The 24,394-nt window shown below is 37.6% G+C and overlaps 1 protein-coding gene across 1 annotated transcript in view; it reads left to right on the top strand.

The window, feature by feature from the left end:
- Positions 1-24,394, top strand: part of LOC136872568 (BTB/POZ domain-containing protein 6-B) — a 151,651-nt gene that overhangs the window by 77,573 nt on the left and 49,684 nt on the right. Inside the window, exons 4-5 of the mRNA XM_067146369.2 lie at positions 484-688; positions 7,425-7,590. Of these exons, the coding sequence (XP_067002470.1) occupies positions 484-688; positions 7,425-7,590 (371 nt within the window). The remainder of the gene's footprint in view (positions 1-483; positions 689-7,424; positions 7,591-24,394) is intronic.

The following is a 24,394-nucleotide window of genomic DNA, read 5'->3' as shown; positions in this document are numbered from 1 at the left end:
TCTGGAGTGTGGGATTGTATGGAAGTGAAACATGGATGATAACTAGCTCAGAAAGAAAGAGAATAGAAGCTTTTGAAATGTGGTGTTACAGAAGAATGCTGAAGGTGAGATGGATAAATTGAATCATGAATGAAGAGATACTGAATCAAATTGGTGAGAGGAGATCGATTTGGCTAAATTTGACGAGAAGGAGAGATACGATGATAGGACACATCTTAAGACACCCAGGACTTGTTCAGTTGGTTTTTGAAGGAAGTGTAGGCGGTAAGAACGGTAGGGGCAGATCAAGGTATGAATATTGTATGAAAGGCAGATCGGAGCAGATGTAGAATGCAATAGTTACATAGAAATGAAAAGTTTAGCACATGATAGGGTGGTATGGAGGGCTGCATCAAACCAGTCTATGGGCTGATGACTCAAACAACAACAACAACATGTTAATTTGTATTGCTGTTTGTTAGTGTATCCTCTTGTTAATTTCAGGTATATTTACACTGATAACATCAACCTCCAGTCATTTGATCAGGCTTGTGAGCTTTGCTATGTTGCAAAAAAATATATGCTGCCATACCTGGTTGAAGAATGCACCAAGTATTTGTGGGAGGACCTGTACCCCAAAAATGCTTGTCGAGCGTATGAGTTTGCGAAGTTATTTGAAGAGCCCATATTGATGGAGAAATGTTTACGGGTAAGTATTATTATACAAAGATTTTTAATTTTTTGTATTGTTAATTATAACTGCACAAAAACGGCGATAGGTCGGATCCCAGTAATTAACAGGGTATGTCTCTGCTTGATGTTACTTATAAGATTTTATCTAAAATTATATATAAAAGTATTCAGGAACAACTTAACCAGGAACTGGGAGAATATCAGGGAGGATTTCGACGGAGTTGTCCCGATCAAATCATCAGTCTTGTGTGGATCATGAAACACCATAGAGTTTGGAACAAGAGATTAATCATCACTTTTGTTTGTTTCAAAAAAGCTTATGACAGTGTTCATTGTGAGTCACTACTGAAAGTCCTTAGAGAATTTCGTTTAAACCAAAAACTCATCAGTCTTATTGGAATCACTCTTAAGAATACTAAGTTGAAAGTCAACTTTAGAGTGAATTGCTGAGCCATTTGAAATCTTGGTGAGTGTGCTGAGTACCAACTGATGAATCCAACTTAGCACACAGGGGCGGAGCGCTGGCAGCCAGGAGTAAGTTGGCTTGAAAGTTTATAATGTCCAATAACGGACCATTTATGTTGGTATTATAAATTTACTCGTTTGGGACAAATATTTCGGGTTCCGTATGGGAATCAACATCTGTATCATCTGATGGCCAGGCAGGCATCAATTTATGGTAAGGAGACAAAGTCTCTCATAGTGCATTGGCACTGCCGGTGGCTCAAAGTGGCCTACGCAGTGGCCTCACGGTATGCACTAGCCATGCATCTTGGTGGGTGTGCTGAGTACCAACTGATGAGCCCAACTTAGCACATGGGGGCGGAGCGCTGGCATCCAGGAGTGAGTTGGTTGGAAAGTTTATAATGTCCAATAATGGACCATTTATGTTGGTACCAGAATGTTAGCCGACAGGATAGGGGAGATAGTGGTATACAATATCTAATTACCAGATTGCGTGCCGAAAGCCTGGATTAAGTTCCAAACTTCTCTGCATTGCTCGTATGGAGTGAGGGCATGTGACACTGTTGATAACGATTCGTCCGTTTGATGGGGGCGTAAAGGCTTGAGCAGATCTCTTCGTGCTATTCGACAAGAGTAGGCTATGTGTCGTTACTGGGTTTCACCCAGTCAGTTGTTATCATCATTATAAATTCGTTCTAGGTCATTGGAAGCATTGATGGAACACATTCGGATTAAAAATCCTGGAGGGAAAGAGGCACAAATTTATATTAACAGGCAAGGATGGTTTTCTTTAAATGTTCAGGTAATAAAATTAATAAACCAAACCAAGCCCCATGGCACAACAGCCCTGAAAGCCATGGCGTACCACGTGACACTAGATAAAATAATCTTATGGTCCATGAAATTTTAATTTCCTGCTCACATTAATACCACAAGTGGTTTACAATATCAGCGTGTTATCTGTTATATGGACACAGTTATACGTGGTGTGGGAATGAAAACTTTACCCAACCAGTCCAATGATATTAAAGATTGATTTTCTAACCTTATAAGTAATTTAATGTAATGTAAAATCATTAATAACTGGGAAGGTAATATTAGCCTAATTATGTTTACAAGAAATTGAAAAAATTGACATTTACAGCTGTTCAAAGAATCTAACACAGAAATTTTTTTTTAAAAATAACATGTTCTTAATCCGTAGTTACTCCCGCCTAAGTTAGGTCGAACTTTAGTCCAGACTAATTCCTTATATTCATATTTTCTGCTCAACTTGTCAAAACCAAGTAGTTTATATCCTACGATTCAAATTTGTGGAAGTAGATTTTATTTTCTACCACTGGTAATCTCTTCTTCACACATGAAAAGAGGAATAAAGTTTCTTCTTGGCTTCAGTTTGTCTCCCATATCTTCTTTTTGCCGTTCATTATTAGTCCTTGAGAATCATGTCAAAAAGGAAATGAACACAAGTTATTACTGACATCTCGGAACACGGTCAACTAGATCTATACTGCATTGGCTAGAGTGATGCATCAAGTTGGCCATGCTCTACTTTGCGCATGCGCTCAAGTCAGTCACAATGCTTGGCAGCAATGTGCAAGGCTGATCTCTAGAGTACCTTAGTATGCGATAATTCAGGTCTATGAATAACATGTTCTTAGTCTTGGTTAGTCCTGCCTAAGTCAGGTCGAACTTTAGTCCAGACTAAAGCAGGACTAATGAATGTTTGATTAGCCCCCTATTATTTTAAGAGGAAGTACAACTAGGCATCCATCCTCTAATAAATTTTATCAGTAAATATTTTTTCAAGAACTAGTCAAACCACACTCGCATGTATCGATTTTTATTCCTTTCCACTGGTGGAGCAAATGCCTCATCTGTTTTTGAGAAGTGGTTTCTGACTGTTGTTCATTTTGCAATTGACATTTACAGCTGTTCAATGTTTCTAACATAGAAAAATGTTTTGATTGAGAAGGACCAGAAGTAGGAAACTTGCATCACTTGACTACACACAAACTATATTTTTTTAAGTAAGGACAATTTTCCATTATCGTCTGAAAATCCCTCCACTTTCGTCATTTTTTTTTTTTTTTTTTTTGCTTGTGTATTGACTCGCGCACAGGCATCATTTATAGCTGCTATCAGAGAGAGTGAGTGAGTGAATGCTTTGCATTGCATTTGCTGAAGATGATTTAGCAGCTCAACAGATGTGAAATAACGTCAGTTATTTAGCTCTTGATAAGAATTTAATGTTACTTAGCCAAGGATTCATCTCAAGATCCATGAGAAGTACAGCCCTTATAATCAGGTTGGTCATCTGCAATCACCAATAATGTAGTTGAGCAGCAAAGAAACTGACAGTTTACAGTTTCCACATTGTCATTGCATTTCCCTTAAGTTTCAACGTCACTTCTCTACATAATAACCTCAGAATACTTGAACTTCATGAAGTTGTGCTCTCGATAAACTCTGAAAATATTTTGCGAGGAAAACTAATAGAGACTAAGAAATTTGGGTGGATAAATTATCCACAGAATTCTGATGTACAATTATTTATAATTTTCTGCAGACATACTACACACAGAAGTGAGAAACTCACAAGAAATAATCAGTTAGTATAAGGTAGTTTTCTTAATTGAACACACTGTTCTGGAGTATGGATTCTGGGATGATACTTTTATGATAACAAGCTATTGGCACGGCACTATTCACATTTATATTCTGGGGTCTGTCGTCATGCCCCTTGCCCTTCATTTCACTTGATCCGCTCCGTCAGTAGGATGGAGAACCATAGTGGACACATTCTCTTGTACGCAATCCATCCATTGTTTTTTCAGTCTTCTTCGAGGGTAGTAGTGTGCAGCTAGGTTCAGATCCATTGGCTTTCGACAACAGATTCATTTGCTCTGGTCACATGCCCATACCACCGCAATCTCGCTTCCCTCATTTTGGATGGTATCGGGGCGACTTCTAAAGTGTTCTGAAAATCTTTGTTTTTAACATGGTCCAGCTGTGTAAGGCCTAGTGACCATAGTAGCATCTGCATCTGAACCTATTTCACAGTAAAATGGCCCTTGGACAAAAAGGAAGAAATTCGGGAGATAGTGGGTTTGAACCCCACTGTCGGCAGCCGTGAAGATGGTTTTGCATGGTTTCCCATTTTTATACCAGGCAAATGCTGGGACTGCTTCCTTCCCACTCCTAGCCCTTTACTGTCCCATTGTCACCATAAGACCTATCTTTATTGGTGTGATGTAATGCACACTTTTATTTTAAAAAAATATTTTAAAATGGGAAGGAATCTTGCCTTTTATAGGCTGTAAAAATGAAATGGCGTATGGCTTTTTGTGCCGGGAGTGTCCGAGGACAAGTTCGGCTCGCCAGATGCAGGTCTTTTGATTTGACGCCCGTAGGCGAACTGCATGTCGTGATGAGGATGAAATGATGATGAAGACGGCATATACACCCAGCCCCCATGCCAGTGAAATTAACCAATGATGATTAAAAATCCTGACCCTGCCGGGAATCGAACCCGGGGCCCCTGTGACTTAAGGCCAGCACGCTAACCATTTAGCCATGGAGCCGGACTTATAGGCTGTTCCTACTGCAGAAAGACTTCCAGCTGCTGCAAACACTTATGCAAGCAGTCAGTGATTCAATTTAGAATGCCGAATTTCAATATAGAAAAGATGTTTCTTCTCATCCACAATTTCTAAACACACTCAGAAATGCATGATAAGTGCATTCCCAGTTGATAGTCCAGACATACGCTTCTCTTCAACTGTGTAATTCAAATCTTGCAAACCCAGCAGTATGTTGCGCGGCAAGGTAGGAGAGGTAGTGATATACAATTTCTAATCAATAGATTGTGTGCCAAAAGTCGGGTTTCGATTCCAGCGACGCTGTTGATGATGATACGTCCATTGGATGGGGATGATAAACCTTGAACAAACCCCTTAGTGTTATTCGACAGGGTACACTGGGTTTCATCCTCTCCTTATCTCATTATCATCTCATACCCAGACATGCAGGTTGCCTATGGGCATCAAGTAGACAGTTCTGCACTAAGCCTCTCCGGAGGCCACAGTTCATCACATCTTTCAGAATAACAGCATATCTGACAAATAAGCATTTTTTTTTTCTTTTCCCACTTTCTCACTTTGAATTGAAATGAGTGGGTGTGAATTTCATCCGTCCGTCTGTCCGACTGGTTTGCTCCTCAGATGAGTCCTTCAGTTCTCATAACAGAGAGCCCTCTTCTTTAATTGTCCAAAAGTGTTAACTCTCACTTCTTGCTTCAGTTGTTCTATGAAAGTGTACCATGGCTTTCCTCACTGTTTCTTGCCTTCCAATCTGCCCTCGGTTATGTCTTGTACTAAGTCACCATGTCGCTGCGTGTGCCCAATTCAGGTGAATCGTGCCGGGCTGAATGACTCAGATGGTTGAGATGCTGGCCATCTGACCCCAACTTGGCATGTTCAATCCTGGCTCAGTCCGGTGGTATTTGAAAGTGTTCAAATATGTCAGTCCCGAGTTAGTAGACTTACGGGCAAGTAAAAGAATCCCTGTGGGAAAAAATCTGGCACCTTGCTGTCTCTGAAAACTGTCAAAAGTAGTATTTGTTTTGTTTTTTTACTATGGGCTTTACGTCGCACTGACACAGATAGGTCTTATGGTGACGATGGGATAGGAAAGGCCTAGGAGTTGGAAGGAAGCGGCCGTGGCCTTAATTTAGGTACAGCCCCAGCATTTGTCAAAAGTAGTTAGTGGGAAGTAAAAGCCAATAACGTTTTCAGGTGAGTTGCCTTTTGTGGAGGTGTACAAGAAGTGCTCTCTGTCTTAGCTAATGCAATTGAATCTGTCTTGTGATTCAGTCTGTCCAGGGAATCTTGAGCAGGTGCCTTCAGCACTACCTTCCAAACGCCTGAATATGACTTGTTAGATTGGAGTTCAGTGTCCATTTTTCTTCACATTATAACCCCACTAACCAAACAAATACCTTGACGAATCTCTTCCTGAGCTGTTGACTCAGTGTGCTGTAGGTCAGCATTTTCTGGTATTTGTAAAGGACTATTCTTGGCACTCCAAGGTGCACCATGATATCTAATTGACAGTAACCTTCCTCAGATATTATTCTTCCCAGATAACTGTTTGAGTATCCCATCAGGAATGGAAATGGTGACTTTTCCTGGGATTTACTTACTGACATGACTTGTCTTTGTTTTATTGATTGCTTGGCTGAGTGGCTCTGATGGTTGTGGCGCTGGCCTTCTGACCTCAACTTGGCAGGTTCGATCCTGGCTCGGTCCGGTGGTATTTGAAGGGGATCAAATACGTCAGCTTCATGTCAGTAGATTTACTGGCATGTGAAAGAACTCCTGCGGAACAAAATTCCAACATTTCAGCATCTCTGAAAACCGTAAAAGTAGTTAGTGAGGGATAAAGCTAATAACATGAATTAATTATTATTAAAATTATTGATTTTCATCCCATATTTATTGGACACTTTGCATATTCAAGGATCATTGTTTTGAGAGTGCTAAGTCTACCTGCTAGAATTGTTTGTTTGTCTGTAAATTTCATTGTGTGTGCAACTCGACCTTCTACCTTTAGACCTATGTTTATTCTTCCCAAGACCTCATTTAGGATTGCTTCACCAAAAACATCAAGGAAATCTGGTGACAGTAAGCATCATTGGCCTTTGCAGTCTTGCTGGATCTAATGGGTGCTGCCAGTTCTCACTGTTTTTTGTCTTCCGTATAGATCTGCTGCTAGCGTGATTTCTTTCCTTGGACAATCAGTCTGCTCCAACAAAGGAAACAATTTGTCTCAGGCTACTCAGTCAAATGCTTTCTCATAATCAATAAAACAGGCGTATAGTGTGTGGTTAAGATTGATCAGCCATTCTGCCAGGATCTGAAAACAGTAAATTGCATCTCTTTGCTGATTTCTTTTTCTGGAATCCAAACCGGAAATCGCCCAAATTATACAAGAAAATACAGTCCCAAAATATCCATTTATATACTATATAAAATATATGTAAATATTTTCACAAATATTCAGTTTCTGCTTCATTTTATGACCAAGATAGAAGTCAGGAAAAATTACTCATCTGTAACACGCAAGCCTTATTAACGAGCCATAGTCTGTCTTTTTGTTGTCTTGACAATGCTTTCATCTTCGTTGATAATGGCTGTGAGAGTGTGAAAATATGTTCTTTATGTAAAATGACTTGGTGTTATTTTGCATATTTTTTGGAAGTATCCAGTGTTGCTTTCTCCATTTAGATTATAAGTGCAGAAACTGAAGAAGTACTGCACGAGTCAAGCTTTGAAGATATAGAGTTGTCCACATTAGTCACCATGCTGGAACTGGATGAGCTTTCTGTTAGTTCAGAACTGGAACTCTATGAAGCAGTCCAGAGGTGGGCAGTCCGAGAATGTACTCGCAAAGGTAAGTTAGACTTCCTCTAAACATGGTCTGTGTTCCTTCTTCTGTTTTGAGAAATATTGGTTGTATTTTTGGAAAACCTCTGCTTGGTGAGAGATACTTCCCTTTTTCTGACTATCACTCAAATGCCATACTCTCTAGTAGTGACCTTGTCATCTTGTTTATCTTCCAGAAAATGTGCCATGATTCATTTTGTATACTCATTCGATTGGCACTTGGATTGAAGAACATGATCTCTTGAAAAATACTCATCTTTGTTTACTATTAGTTGGAAAAGTTAATGAATTCTATACAAAGAAGAATAGGGAAATTGTATGACAGCAAGAGAAATGATACACTACTAATAATAAAAATAGTCTAGTGGCTTCAGCTACAGAGTTCCTGATCTTGTCAAGTGGTGCCATTTAGGCAGTCTGCCTACCAGTTTTGACATTTTATTTCTGCTGCTGTCCAGCAACAAAAGTAGAATTCATATGGCTGAGTTGATTTAATTTTGTTAGAAGATTTCAAGTGTATCACCGCAGATTTTTAATGTGACAAAACCATGGAGTGCCAGAATTGTTGACCTTAGCTAAGAATGAATCAGTAAACTTTGGATCATGATTTGGACGCGCTACCACCAACCTACCTAGGTAGCTAATGATATAGACCTACTGATTTAATTGCATTCATTTTGAGTAAAGGAAAAAGCAGCTAAAGTTATAGGAAGCTGAAGAGTAGTGGAGATTGTTTTATGGATCAGGCCAAATGTTTGCTGATGAATCCAGTTGGCTTGGAAGTAAAGCATTATCTAGGTAATTTCATTTAGTTGATGCATCTGTGCAACTTGTTACACTTAATTAGACTAATAAAACAAAGTATGTGGCAATATTCTCTTGGTAAACTACATTATCCGATCAAAAGTATCCAGTCACCTACTCGAAACTGTCCTCAAAGTGTACCTTGGATATACTACCAGTATGGACATTAATGTGGGGGTGAGGTCCCATCTCATCTCTGACCTTAATTACCATCACCATCATCATCATCATCATCATCATCATCATCATTTTACAGTTCCAGTTTACTGGGGTACTTTTGCTGCAATGCTCATCTTTACAATGTCCATCTAATGGGTTTTTGGTCTTCCCACCATCCATCTGTTTTCTTGCCACATCTCTCTCCAAGCTACAAGCTGTCCTTGTTAGCTGCATCCTCATATGCCCGAACTACCTCAATCTGGACATCCTGACCTGATCTAACAATCCTTATTACATGCCTGAGCCACCTCAGTCTGGACATCCTGCCCTTATCTAACAATGTCTCAATCCTTTGACATTAATAACAGCTCAGAATTTGTGTGAGAGATTGCCTGCCGGGAGTCTAGACATCTGTGGGGGAATGATGGATCATTCTTCCTGCTGAGCTATAACAAGCGTACATTGTGATGCGGGTTGTTGAGGTCTGGAGTGAAACCGGTCTTCTGGCTCATCCTAGAGGTCTTCAGTAGGATTGTAGTCAGGATCCTGGAGGGTGACCATTTCATTTCTGAAACCTTCTTACCCACAAACCACTCAAGAACAGGCCCTGCTTTATACCAACGAACATTATCATGCTGAAACACACAGTGATCATCTCTGAACTGTTATTCTACCTTAGACAACATGCATCTGGTCAGAATGTAGTTACAGTTATCCTTCCATCATTAACATACTCTGTATTATTGCAAGAGGACTAAGTACATTCATTTATTTATTTATTTATCCATGTCAGAAATCACCACAATATATTTACAACTACTCTATTTACACTTTGTTTTTCCAGTATTCAAATCCGAAACATATCAGGAGGAAGAAGAAAAAGAAGATGACTTTGGAATGTGGCATTCATCTACCATTTGTCATACTAGTACTACTCCTATCTGACTATCGTATGGTATGCTTGTCCAGCCATCCTTGGACCAATGTTAGCCCCTTGCATTCACTGGCAAAATGTGTGGGTGCCAGAGCCTTGAACCTATGTCCTCAATCTCCCAGCACATTATCATGGTGCTAGCTGCAGAATAATTGGCATTGCAGAATTCACAAGTGTGGGTATTGCACAGTGTTATGTAATTCTCCCTACCACGTCTCCTGTGCTCAATGGTCCCTGTCGGTCAACACATGTTGCTTACCCGGTCATGATTTTGTTGTAATTGTGACGTTCCATTTCTGCTTAACAATCTCATACCTGATAGTCAGCTTGAGCAACTTGAAAAGGATGAAAATGGCTGTGAGTGTTTGCTTACCGATTGGGCAACCACTAACCATTCTACGTTCAGAGCTCTCTTGCTCCACCCATTCTGCAGGTATCTTGGAGCACTGAACATCATGAAGCCGTCAGGTACCTTTTATAGCCCCAGTGATGTTTATAGTGACAAGCTCCAGTTCACATGTACATTTATTTATTTATTTATTTATTTATTATTTAATTAATTAATTAATTAATTAACTGTCGAGATGGCACATTCATTGGCTTCCACCAAATCCTTCATACTACATGGTTTAGGCATATTTCTACAGATGAGAAGGTGTCCATGATCTTGCTTTTCACCACACTCACACAAATCTTGATCACCGTAACCCCACCTTTTCAGATTGGTTTTACATCGTGTCACTCCAGATCTTGATCTGTTAAGTGTCTTCTAATGTCCATATTGAAGATGATGTCATGCAGCTAGCTTCTCTTTCATGTCCCATAATCCTTCTCCAGAGTTCCTTTCGCCGAGATTCGGCTGATGATGGGATTGACGCTCTTGTGTGTAGGAAGCTCTTTCTCGATTTCAATCTTGATGGGTGGGCGTGAAGTCCAAACATTGGATGTCTTGGATCTGTTTCTTGCTTCTTCTTCTCAATCTCTGCTGCATCTTGTCTACTAACATCTGGAGGTGCTACTCCCGTAAGTGGAAAGATCTTATTAACAGGAGTTGGTCGTAAGCAGCCTGTAACAATGCAACTTGTCTCGTGGAGGGCAACATCCACTTGGTTTGTATGAACGGAATTCCTCCAAACTGAAGCAGCATACTCTGCAGCAGAGATATACAGGGCAAGGGCAGATGTACGGAGGACATTAGGCTGTGCTCCCCATGTTGTGTGTGTGAGTTTGCGAATGAGATTATTCCTGTTGCATACCTTCTGTTTGGTATCTATACAGTGTTGTTTATAAGTTAGGGCACAGTCCAACTTTACCCCTATATATTTGGGTTGATCACAATGGTTCAATTTGTGTCCTTTCCAGGTTACATTCAACTCATTTCTTGCTTCCTTGTTGCACAGGTGGAATGCACATACCTGAGTTTTCTCCAGATTGGTTTTCAGGGGGTTTTCGTCATAGTAGACAGCTAGTTCTTCAAGAGCTGATGTCAGTTTTAATTCTACTTCTTCATATGTCACTCCTTGAGCAGCAAGAGCTGTGTCATCTGCGTAGATGTGCTCCCCATGTTGTGTGTGTGAGTTTGCGAATGAGATTATTCCTGTTGCATACCTTCTGTTTGGTATCTATGCAGTGTTGTTTATAAGTTAGGGCACAGTCCAACTTTACCCCTTGATGGGTGGGCGTGAAGTCCAAACATGGGATGTCTTGGATCTGTTTCTTGCTTCTTCTTCTCAATATCTTCATGGCTGATCGTTGGTATATATGTTATATAATATTGGAGCCAACACACTTCCTTGAGGAAGGCCATTCTTTTGACATCTCCATCTTCTTTTCTTGTCCTTCAGAGTGGCAAAAAAGAACATCTGTTCTGGAGCAGACATTGAATGAACTGTGTCAGTCGATAGTCTCTGGTTGTTGAATGCAGCTTCCTTGTCATTCTCTTATGGATTCACTGTGTCATAAGCAGCCATGAGATCAATAAAAGCAACTCCTGTTATTTGTTTCCCCTCATATCCATCCTCGATGTGCCGGGTTAGATTAAGTATCTGACCAGAACATGACTTCCCCGGCCTGAAACCTGATTATTCCTTTATAATCTTTCTGTCGATAGAATCAGAAATACGATTCAATATCATCCTCTCCAGAATGTTGAAAAGATGACAGAAAAGAGATACGGGTCTGAAGTTTATGGGGTCATTTGGCTCTTTTCCTGGTTTAAGCAAGGCCACAACTTTTGCTTTGCGCCAGTTCTTTGGAATCAACATTCTAGTCAGACACACATTCATCAGTTTCAATACCCAGTTGATAGTTACGGGGCCAAAATGTTTTATTTGCTCTGATCTTATGTCATCAGATAATGCATTCGTCGTCTTCTTCTGTTTTTACAGTCTCATTGGACCACTTCAGTTAATCATTTTCTGGTCATCTTCGATAAGTTTTCTTTCCAAATTTCCCAGTAGCTTTTCATTCGTTCTGATCTTTCCTGTAATTCCTTATCTGTAAATACTCTTGTCATTGTATGTCGTTTGTTTATTTTTGGTTTAAATCTTATTGTAATGTTTTATTTTTTCAGGTACTTTAAATTTTCTGTTTTGTTTTGCAAATCGTCTGGAGTGTTATTTCTAGTTCTTCCATATCCTCTCTAATTTCCTTAATCCACCCTACTTGTTATGTCATATTCCAGAGTTTCTCTATAATTTCTCTTGGTAATCTGGTTTCTGGTGTCCTCATAATGTGACAAAAGGAGAGCCTCTTTTTCCATTTAGTATCCATGATGGGCTCTAGTTCTCCGTACACAACTTTATTTGGCACTATCCACCATTGTCTGTTTTATACTTTTTATTTATGAACGTCCTTGCTATTCTTCTCTCTACTTTTAGGATTTTGTCGGTTATGTTTCTCTGAGTGACTTTAAAGATTTTCACTTCCGTATGTCACCTCTGGTTGAACCACCGTCTTGTAATGTTTTAATTTTGTTTTGATCGAAAGACATTTTTTTATTGTATGTCGAGCATGTTTATTTTCGAGTTTTTATTATTTTATTAGTTCTTTCTTGCCATGCAAGTTTCTTGTCTAAGTTGTAAGTTATAATTTCTCTGGGGTATTTAAATTGTTTCACTATTTTTACTTTCCTGTTATTTACTGTTAAGTGGTTTATTACTAGTGGATCTGCTACCATTATCTCAGTCTTTTTGAATTATATCCGGAGTACTATTTTTTTTGTGCTATATTTTTAAGGCACTTTATTTCTGGTTACTTGGATGTTATTAGCTAGTAAGTTTAAGTTGTCTGTGAATCCCAAGCAGTTTTAAGTTTATTTGATCTTTCTTGGTTCTAATTTTTATTTTCTTAGGATTTTCTTTGTACCATTCCCTGCTCACCTATTCTAGAGCCCAGTTGAAAAGTAATGGTGATAAACTGTCTTCCTGTCTTAACATTGTTTTTATTGTAAATAGCTCAGATATCTCTCTTCTGAATTTTACTTTGGATTTGTTGTTTGTTAGGGTTAATTTTATAATTTTTATTCATTTGGGATGAAGTCCGAAATTTGTTAGTATCTTCATTGAATATCTATGGATATAATCATAAGCTTTTTTGAAGTCTACAAAGGTTACGACTTGTTGTTTTTGCCTTCTTTTGTAGGCATCCATTACTAATTTTAAAGTGATTATCTGTTCCAGACAGCGTGGTTTTTGTCTTCTTTTGTAGACATCCATTACTAATTTTAAAGTGATTATCTGTTCCAGGCAGCTTCTCCAGGGCTTAAATCCTCCTTGGTATTCCCATTGTTCAGGTTTATCTTTACAACGATTGTACAGAATTCTTGAAACAACTTTATAGGGCTTTGTGTGCAATCCAAAAGGGAAATTCGTCTATAATTGTCTGGATATGCATTTTTCTCCTTTTTTATGTGTAATGGATATAGCTGTAGTCCAATTTTCTGGTAATTCTTCTTTGTTCCAGATTTTCACTGTTCACTGGTTGTGCTGCATATTTACAAAGTTCCACTAATACTTGATCTTCTCCATTTGCTTTATAGTTTTTGAACTTTTTTAAAGCATTGTAGATTTCATGGATTGTGGGTGGGTTTATATTTGCTTCTGGTGTTTTAATTGGGGTTTCTGTATTTATTTATATCTTTGTATTTGTCTGCTAAATATTTTGTAGTAAACTCTTGAGTTTTTCTCCCTATTTCATTCTATCATCAGAAGTATATCTTTTTGGTATTTGCATTTAACCCTCATTATTTTTTGGGTTATCTTTCTTTGTTTTGTGAGTTCCAAGTGTGATTTTCTTTTTTGACTGATACCTTGCCCAGGCTTTTGGTGTCTATCTTCCAGAGTTTTATCACATTCGGGCATTCCACCATTGGTGTTTCTCCCTTGTATTTACCAGTATTGGGGCTGCTTGTTCAGCTATTTATTACAGTTGGGAAATTATTTCCTGTAAATCATCTATTACTTTTATATTCCTGGTTCGTTCTTCATATTCCTTGTTATTTATCACTTTGAGGGCCGTAGGTTCTCTTCTTTTTTTGGGTCGGATTTTTCTTTGTCAATGGGGTGAATTTAATTTTTATTTTTATTAAGTAATTAACATAGTCCTACGATTTAAATACCTTGTAGAAATCATTATGCACAACTTAAGCGAGAAAGCAACATGGATAAATAGAACCAATAAAATGAAAAAAACACAGTTTCTAACCTAACCTGGTCAACTATGAAAAAAAATGCTTGTCAATAGACACTAAGATCCAACACTACAAAAAACTAACTTTGCCCAAAGCCACTTATGCTTGCAAAACCTTGCTCCAAATTAAAAATGAAAGAAGAACTGATCAGTTCCTCTAAACTAAAAGAAGAATTATCAGAACTTGCATAAATGAAAGGTACCAGGTTGAAGGAGTCTGTAGAATCCTCCCCGATGAAACTGTCTATTGAGAGATCGACCCAGTTACCAGCACAATGAATAAGAAAAGAATCTCTTATTTCTTTCACATCTTACGATTACCAGAAAACAGCATTTTATGACAACTAGTGATGGGAAATCTGGGAAAGAAGGCAGGAGGGCATTGGATCAAAGAAATTCAAGAGGATCTCAAAACAGTTGGACTCAAACTTACAGGTGCAGAGAACAAGAATAAAATTGTCACCCTTCGTAAGAATCACAAATTTTCAACTGAAATGATGTGCAGAAGGCCTGTAGAGATTTCAGACAAATTAAGAACACTGCGATCAGAACGAATGAAGTACTGGGCAGATAAGAAGAATCAAACAGTAAACTCATCAAAGAAAAAGTGTACATGGAAGAATCAAGTGGTCCAATTTGGCCAATAAAGTTAATAAAGTAATTATCTGATCCGGTATGTATCCCTCTCGGGACTTTCACATTGTGGTAATTCTTATTCATAAAACATGATCCAGTTGCCATTCTCCTTTTTCCCAGTCTGGATGTTTCCAAGTTTTGAGCTTATATGGTCTTCTCTTGAAGTATGTTGACTTTGAGGTCATGTCATGGTTGCTGCAGAATTCCACTAGTCTTATGTCATTCCTGTTTGTTTTACTTTGTGCTGGCCACTTCCCTATTATATGTCTTTTCCCTTCCTAACTGGACATTTAAGTCTCCAATTAAAATTTGGTGCGATTTTTATTTATGTTTGTAGTCGTCTGATCTAAAGGCTCCCAAAATCCATCCACCTCTTCTGTGTTCTTTCTTATTATTTTTGTATTAGTTGGGTCATGGTCATTTGTGTATACAGTAAAACCTCGATGCATCGTTTTTCAAGGGTGAGGGGGAAAATGACGATGGATGCAGGAAAACTGTAAATGCAGGTAACATAAAAATAGTGGGAAAGCAAAATAATAAAATACGGGTACTGTATTTGGACATTTTTCTTCATGTAAATAATAATAATAAAGGGAAAAGAGATATAGAGATGTAATAGAGAAGTGGTCAGCACAAAGAACAACAAACAGGAATGATATAAGACTTTTAAAGAAGAATGGTACTTGTACCAACCAAACATTAACTCCACAACGTGACCACAACCTTACTAGGACTCAAACTCATAAGATTCACTTTTAAACCTGCACTACTCGGGGTAACTCTCATAAATCCATTATTATTATTATTATTATTATTATTATTATTATTATTATTATTATTATTATTATTATTTTGAATAACCCATTTGGAGGGTACAATAAATCAACTTTGGATATTTTTAATTGTATTAGATTTCCTTTGCTTTCAGATTTCTTTCATCCTTCGAGAGTGTTGTTCTTTCTCTTCTTGAGTCCACTTTCTTCTAGTTGTTGGTTTCTTCCTCTCCTGAAATCCTGCCTACCGGGCGAGTTAGCCATGCGGTTAGGGCCGTGCAGCTGTCAGCTTACATCCAGGAGATAGTTGGTTTGAACCTCACCGTCAGTAGCCCTGAAGATGGTTTTCTGTCCATTCTGTACAAAGGTCTGAGAAATGATAACCTTCTCTTTTTCGTGGTCTCTGAAATTTTCTCCACAGTTTTGTAGACTTCATTGCTGTTCCGAAGTTTCCAGCCGGTTTCAGTCTGGATCGGGTCCAAGATTTTCCGTATTATTCTACTTTCTAGGATCTCCAGCTTCTCCAATTTGTAATTAATTGAGAGGCATTCGCTGGCATACAGACATTCTGTTTATACTACAGTGTTGTCATGCCTTATTTTGTCATTCCATGAGATACATTCCTTGTTGTAGATGTTTTTAGTCAGTCTATAAGCTCTCTCCATTTTTGAGATACGATTGTCTACAGCAGCTTTCTCTAGTCCATTCTCTTGTATGATTTTACCAAGGTATTTGAACTGTTTAACCCTCTGAATCTGTCCAATCTCTGTTTCAAGGAATCGTAAACTTGGTCTTCTCTTTTGAGATCCAAAGTCCCGTCTTGCTAGCGATCTTTTCTAGGAGCCAGCATATTCTAATCTCCTTATCCAACAACTCAAGGATTCCTTTCTATAACATCTTTTTAATGTGCACTGGACTTTTTTAATTCTATATGGCGCACTGGACTTCATTTGTAAATAAACTACGTAACTTCGGCTCGGTGGTTCTTCATTTGGATATCAGCATCTTAAAGGAGCCAGCATATTCTAATCTCCTTATCCAGCAACTCAAAGATTCCTATCTATAACATCTTTTTAATACGCACTGGACTTTTTATGAATCTCTTTCATAGAGTTATTTTTTAACATAGTGCTGCACAATATCTCACATGGTACTGGTATGTACTTTTACGAGACCTTATGTGTCTTTACATTGTTTAATTTCTTCGGTATTTGTGTTTTAATTTTGCTTTAGGCTGACGATGACCTAGTACTAGGTTGAAACTAATCCCTAATTATTTATGTAATTTAAACTCTTTACATTTTGAATTGAAAAGGTGGATCCTAATAATACATTAATTTACTCTATTGTAATGATATGATCTATACCAAACAGGGCATGCATATTCTGCTGCAGAGAAGCTCAGTGCTAAAGCAGTAGTTCTCATTGTTTGAGCTTGCATTCCCCAGCTGGTACCGCATAACTTGAGAAGAATGGAATTTCGCGTAGATACTTTGTGTTTCGTGTTAACACAATGTTGTTCATACGTGAGTGTGCGATCCAGAGTCACCCCTAGATATTTAGGTGTTGAGGAATGATCCAAGAGAGCACCTTCCCAGAAAATCTTCACTTTTCTTCTTGCCTGCATAATCTTTAAGTGAAAAGAGCAAACTTGCGTCTTTGAGGTGTTAGGCTTTAGATGGTTTTCTCTGTAGTATGAACTCAGTTCATCTAAGGCTTCGATTAGTCTCCGTTCACCACTCTCAAACTGATCAGCCTGGGTGACAATAGCTCGATCATCTGCATAAATTAAGCTTTTTGTTCCTTTTGGCAGAGGTTGATCATTCGTGTAAATATTAAATAATATTGGGGACGAAACACTACCTTGGGGTAGGCCATTCCTGAGGTTCTTCCAACGACTATGTCGCCCTTGGAAATCTACAAAGAATCTTCGATTTTCAAGAAGACATCGAAGAAATTCAGTCAGCTTCTTGTCCTTTGTCATTTCATTGGTGTAAAAGGTGGAAAACTGAAAATGACTAATAAATTAAAGTATCTAGGAAGTATAATATCAATCAAGGTTCCATTGTTGTCAGACTCACCAACAGGATCCAAGCTAGAGAAAATATTTGTAGAGCTGTATGGAATGCAAGATTGCCATTGTAAACTTACTTCATACCATTCTTGACCTATGAACCATGAGGAAAAATTAAAGGCAGCTGAAATTAGTTTTGTCAAAAACATGATTGTCAAGACAAGACAGAATAAGGGACTTGGCCTAAGACAACAGGGTTAAATAATCAGTTACTGGCATGGTATGGACACACTTGAAGAATGAGTGCAAGAAGAATATACTGCATGGCTGCTGTTAGATCAACTACCCAGAGGATTTTAGACAGAGAGAGATTGTAGAGTGTAGAAAATTAAACTGGGATAAATTTGAGCAGAAGAGAGACACTCTGGTGGAAGTTGGTGGAGTAGCTTTTTTTATTAACTCATTAATTGGATATAACAACTCGGGATGTATGTACTGTAGGTGTAAATCTCATCAAAATTGTAGGGAAAAAGTAAATAATGAACCCTTCTTTCCCATACACCTGTTCAGCAAATTATGATCCAAGATTTTTCTTTATGGTAGTGAAATGGGAAGGTGCACTATCAGTTTTAAAATGAATTAACAATGCTAGTGTTCATCTCAAGTTCGTGAAGGTTTTCATCTAGACTTAAATTTATTATAAAAGACCTGCTCACTCCTTTGCTGGACAATGCATTGTCATGTCTTCCTAGGAGTTCTCTCACTTGCCACAGCATGTGCTAACATTTGGCCATATTTCACAGTGGTATACTGTTCAAGTGAAGGAAGAAGCTGCAGTTTCTTTCATAGCATTAAACTTTCTATGTATGAAATAAAGATCAAAGAATACTCAAATTTAAACGTGTGAAATAAACTGTGCCTTATTAAAGATAAAACTCGTCAAATATAATGATAAACAGCACGAGTGAGGAAAAATTTGTCACTACTTGTACAAATATAACCCCTCTCATAGTATTTTATTATTGTACACAATGAATAATTCTTTACTTTCTTTATGAATATTAACTGCCATTCTTCACACACCCTTCTTTGTTTAGCTGACCTTGTGAACTTTCAATGAACACAACTTATTTTTTAGGGTACATCTCTTTATTTTCAAAGCTTCTGTGGATCGTTTGAAGTAATTCGTAAGGTATGGTCTCAGAAACTTGCTTGTAACACGAATAAAAGTAAAGTCCTTGGTCTCAAAGAAGTGCCTGAATGTCTCGCATCGAGAATGGATATGATACGTAGAGTTTGTGGTTTTTAGCATTTGCGATAAATGTGAAATATGTTGAAACTTTGTCAGTGTATGTACCTTCATCTTATATGACCCCTGCGAGTGGTTTTTAGCAATTTTGAATTAGCAATAAAATGCCAAATTATACTATTTATGCGAAATAGGTGCAAAATACCCTGTTTTATGCAAAATAAACATGCATCTTTTTAAAAACGATGCAATTTCTTAAAAATAAGATATATGTTGTTATTTCAGGGGAAAGAAGTATTACAGCACCTTAAATCTTTCAGTGTGTGGAATATCTTTCAGTGGCCAAAGAGAAGTGCAAAGAACAACCAATCAAACATTTAATACACTTTCAAGCACACGTGTTCATTCATTTTGTGTTGACCCTTCATCATAGTCTGTTATTCTTGACATAGGTGTTGAGTACTAGTTCTGTTTTAAAGTACGATAGTGATTTATTGTCTGGTAGCCATGGGTAGAAGCAAAGTGACAAACAAACAGCGTGCCGAGAGTTACAAATCGGAACATTTTTACGTAAGCGATACAGGTATATTGATATGCCAGCTTAACAATCAAATTATGCTTATTTTGAACCAATTTGGTACAAAACGCTAAATTTCAGAAGTATGATGCTACAAAATGCTAAATTTGAAAATCGAAATGCTAAATCTTCGATTTTTAAATGCTATAAACCATGAACTCTAATGATACGTCGTGTTCTTCACATTCTGAATGCGGAACCACTTCCTCGTGACTGTCAAGAACTCAATGGTGGATTCACAATCTTTGAATCTGTCTATTCCAAGATCAATACCATGACTTTTAAGAGTGCAAAGGGATTCATTAATCTCGTTAGAGAAAATTTGTACCGCCCTTTTCACATTCATCTTTTCAAAATTGCTAGGTGAAAGGTGCTTTTCAGATAAAAACTGAACAGACTTCCACACTTCACCTTTCTGCAGTTCGAATAGCATTCTGAGGTACTTCGGCTAATGGACTTTCCTTCATTGAACAATGTACGTCTTACATAGAGAAAGAGACTCCTCTCATTCTTAATGATATGACAATAGTCAAATGGCAGGAATAAAGGCCTGGTAGTGTCACAAGGGTAAGATCTCAGGAAGTGGATTTCCCTGGCAAATTCTGGAGAACATTTAAACATTTGTAGCATGGTTGTCGGTCGCTTTTCTAATGACTGTAAAACCAGCTTTTCCTACTTCAGCAATGACTTTCAGTGCAAGTTCTTTTAACTCAAACCATGTCATCCTTTCAGAGTAGTAGTAGTAGTAGTAGTAGTAGTGGTGGTAGTGGTATTGCGCAGGAATTACAAAATGAGATGCTAACTCTTTACAGACATAGAAATCATCTGGCAACATTCTCCTCCTTGCTACATTCTTTCTCAAATCAATCCATATCCACTGTACTGGTAACAGAAACATAAATACTGAACTTTTTAGACCAACAAGAGATCCAAATATTCTTCCGACACCTACTAAGCTTTGCTGTTTTGATAGTGTCTGTGATGTAAGCCTAGTAATGTTTTAGTTTGAGCGTAGAGTCTGTGATATAAGCCCAGTGGTTTTTTATTTTATAATTTTTTTTGATCAGGTGCCAATGTAACGCTTGTAAGATTGATTTTGTAGGAAGTGGGAACAGGTTACATATCAGACAAAGTCATACATAGAATGAGATTTGGTTTGCCATAAAACGCAGCATCTAACAGCTATTTGACTCCACTTGAGCTGTCTCTTAGAAGAGAAAACATAAACTCATGGAAAGACACTTGTTTCTCTCTTCCCTTAGTGTTATTACACTGTTGAACACAACAGTAAACCATAGCAATGGACATTCTGTCACTAAATATTTATACTAAACATGGCACGTTGCGATAGCCAACTACAGACTAGGTGCTACAAGTAGGCCGATTGCTGGTGCTTGGTGGCTGAGAGGTGAGTTATTAGTGAGGACAGAGTTTCTGGCAGAATGGCCAGGTCTTTTATAATAAATAAAAATGTAAGTCTAGATTTTCACAATACCAATCGCCATTAACTGTCTCGTCCAGGATATGCACCCCAAGTAAATTTTTTCATCTGATCACCTGTTCTTCTATGGTGTTCAATCCGAAGATGGGTTTGTGGTGGCTAGTCTCCAGTGTTACCAACATAGCGGATTTTCCGCTAAATTTGGCGGAATTAGAAGACTGTCAGCGGAGAAATATATCATTTAGCGGACAGCGTGTTGTTTGGCGGAATTCTAGATTTATTATAGCGGAATTTAGTGTTTTATCCATTTAACGTTTTTAAAAATGTGTACTCCAGTCTGTCTCCGAGCTATTCCGTATTTCTTGGCAGGAGCTAGCAGTCACATGAGGAAAACATGTTATTTGGATTTGATGTTATGAGATCATGGTATCATAAATCTGTAATGCGTGGGGAAAGGTTACTTATCTCTTAGTTGACGAATGACGACAGATGCTGTAACATGAACATGGCTGAGTAGTGGGTGTGTGACGGTAGTGCTCCTCAATATCTTGTGATTTTGGTTGTACGTAGTTTGAATAATGAAGTGAAACCGTGTGCCTCTGGATTACTAAGGTTTGAAGAATTGATGTACGTATTACATTTTTATTAGATCTTAATTAGTGATGTATTACGAGCCAAGTTTAAGTTATTTGAGGAAGAATCTGTTAATGTAAACATTGAGGTGAAGTGCTACCAACTTGAACATATTTCCAAAGAGTAGTGAAGAGCAGTTACCGTCAACTTACACAATTGATTCTTATATCGATCGTGATACCATTCTTCGCCACCATGAGCTCTTGTGTAGCATGTCAGAAGGCTGTTTCTAGGCAAGATATAAATTCTAAGATTCAGTGCAGTAACTATCAAGGTTGGTTCCATTGCAAATGTGTTAATATAGGAGACGTTGAATTAAATTTCTTAAAATCTGAAAATCAAGTTTGGAGGTGTGCTCGTTGTGAAAGGAAAGACGAAATAGTGTACATGGCTTGGAACTAGCAACAACACCATCTATTGGCGACATCTATCAGCTCTTACTTGAGTTGAAGAAAGAAATTGCAGAGGTTAAGAAATCAAATATAGAGGCTGAGCGAGAGTTAGGCAAAATTTTGGAGTTAGCTCACGTGAAATTGGATGAGAATGCGACATTCATTAAAAAGCAGTCGGAAGTAATAAATCAGTGCATGGAGAAAATGGAAAAATTGAGAGAAGAAAATTTAAATCTTAAGAAGCAACTAAAAGACATACAAATACAGTTAGATGAACTTGATCAGTATGGTCATCGTAACACGGTTGAAATTTTAGGCATACCTGAACGAGTTAATGAGGATGTTTATGAAATTGTTAAGCATGTAGGTCGAGTATTAAATGTGGAGATCAAGAATGAATCGATTGATGCTTGTCATAGGTTGAAGAGGCAATTGCATCAAGCTTCAGGTGCCATTGTGGTGAAGTTTGTACACCGTAGTGTCAAGAATGAACTCATTCAAAAACGCAAGGTTAAAAGGGATTTAAATATGTCTCATCTCGGATTTTCTGAGTATGAGATGGTGTATATAAACCACATTTTGACGTCCCTACGAAGAAAGGTCCTTGGCCAAACTCGAAAAATTAAGAAGGAGAGAAATTACGCTTTTCTATGGGTAGATCATGGAGGTAACATTAAACTCCGAAAAAGAGAGGGTGATCGGCAGGTGTTTAATCTAAAAACCCTGGACGATGTGAATGGATTAAATGAGACTGTGTAACTTTCATGTTTTGAGAAAAATGATTTTTAATGCAATTAATATTTACTACCAGAATGTAAGAGGGTTAAACACTAAAATTTCGGATTTTTATGTTAACAATAGTGAACCAGAATACGATATTCTGTTGATAACGGAAACATGGTTACAATCTCATGTTGCTAACAGCGAACTGTTTAGTAGGGATTTTAATGTGTATAGAAAAGATCGTGGTGGTACAAGGAAAGGAGGAGGTGTATTAATAGCTGTTAAAGGTTCTATAGTATCAAGACAAATAACGTTAGATTTTGGTGATACTGAAGCAGTTTGTGTAAAAATTATAGTTAATGGTCAGAGTTATGTAATAATGTCAGTGTATTTTCCACCTGCAACCAAATTGGAAGCATATTTGGACTTCTATAGATTGTTTGAAGTTAATAAGGACCTTTCCAATTCAGATCTTATTATAGCTAGTGACTTTAATTTGCCATTAATTACTGGTGAGCAAAGTAATCTTGTAAATTTTGGACCTGCATATAGATCTTTAGCTGAGTTTATGTCACTTTATCAGTTGCACTTGGTCAATAATATTCTTAATGCAAATGGAAATACACTTGATCTTATTATTACGAATGTTAACACATTAACAGTATATAGAGATGAGTGCCCCTTAATTAAGGAGGATAGTTATCATCTTACAATTGCAGTCACACTACTATTAAACAGAGAGCGTAGCCATGTTTCATAACAACCTGAACAACCTAAGCAGTTATTTGACTTTAGAAGGGCTAATTTCTTTCAAATGTATAAAATGTTCGAGCGAATGGATTGGTCTAGGATTGTAGAATTTACAGACGCTGATCAGGCTGTTGTGTATTTTTATGCTCAGGTACACTCTGTATTTTGTGAAACGGTACCAATGAAGACTTTTCACACAAAGAAAAAGTATCCTCCATGGTTTACTAAAGACATAATAAATAACTTGAAACTGAAGGAAATCCACAGAAAGCGAAGGAAACATTCAGAGTATAGTAGGGTAATATTTAACCAGTTAAGGAGAGAAACGAAACATATGATCAGTAAAGCGTATAAGAATTATATTTCTAGACTTGAAGGGAATATCAAAAGTGATGTTAATCAGTTCTGGAGCTATATGAAATGCAAAAGAAATACCAAGGAGGGTCTGCAACAGGGCATGAAATTTAACAATATCTTACTTAATAATAATAAAAGTATAGCTGATGGCTTTGCAACCTTTTTTGGATCGGTATATTCGAAACCTCCACCAACCTATGATATTCCTGATTCATCTGATGTATATGTTAATTATCCATTATCTTTAGAATTAGTGGATGAAAAGGAATATATGTTAGCTATTAAAAAATTAAAACCTAAAAGGTCATGTGGTGTTGATGGAATACCGCCGTACATACTGAAAGCATGTTCTAATGTGTTGTATTTTCCCTTAGGAGCCTTATATAACATTGTGGTAAAAACGCAAACCTTTCCAAAAGTATGGAAGATAGCGAAAGTGTGTCCAGTTTTTAAATGTGGGGACAGTAAAAATATTGAAAACTATCGCCCTGTTTGCATTTTGTGTGCACCGGCTAAAGTATTTGAGCAAATAATGTACACGCGTATATTTAATCATGTGAGGGTCGGTATACATATCAATCAGCATGGTTATATGCCAGGTAGATCAACTACTACTAATCTATTAAAATTTATACAATATGCATATGCCGTTTTGAATAATCAAGAACAGGTCGACGTAA

This window comes from Anabrus simplex, chromosome 4, assembly GCF_040414725.1.
Source record: "Anabrus simplex isolate iqAnaSimp1 chromosome 4, ASM4041472v1, whole genome shotgun sequence".
NCBI lineage: Eukaryota > Metazoa > Arthropoda > Insecta > Orthoptera > Tettigoniidae > Anabrus > Anabrus simplex.
Note: the sequence above shows the minus strand (reverse complement) of the source record. Positions and strands in the feature narration are given on the sequence as shown.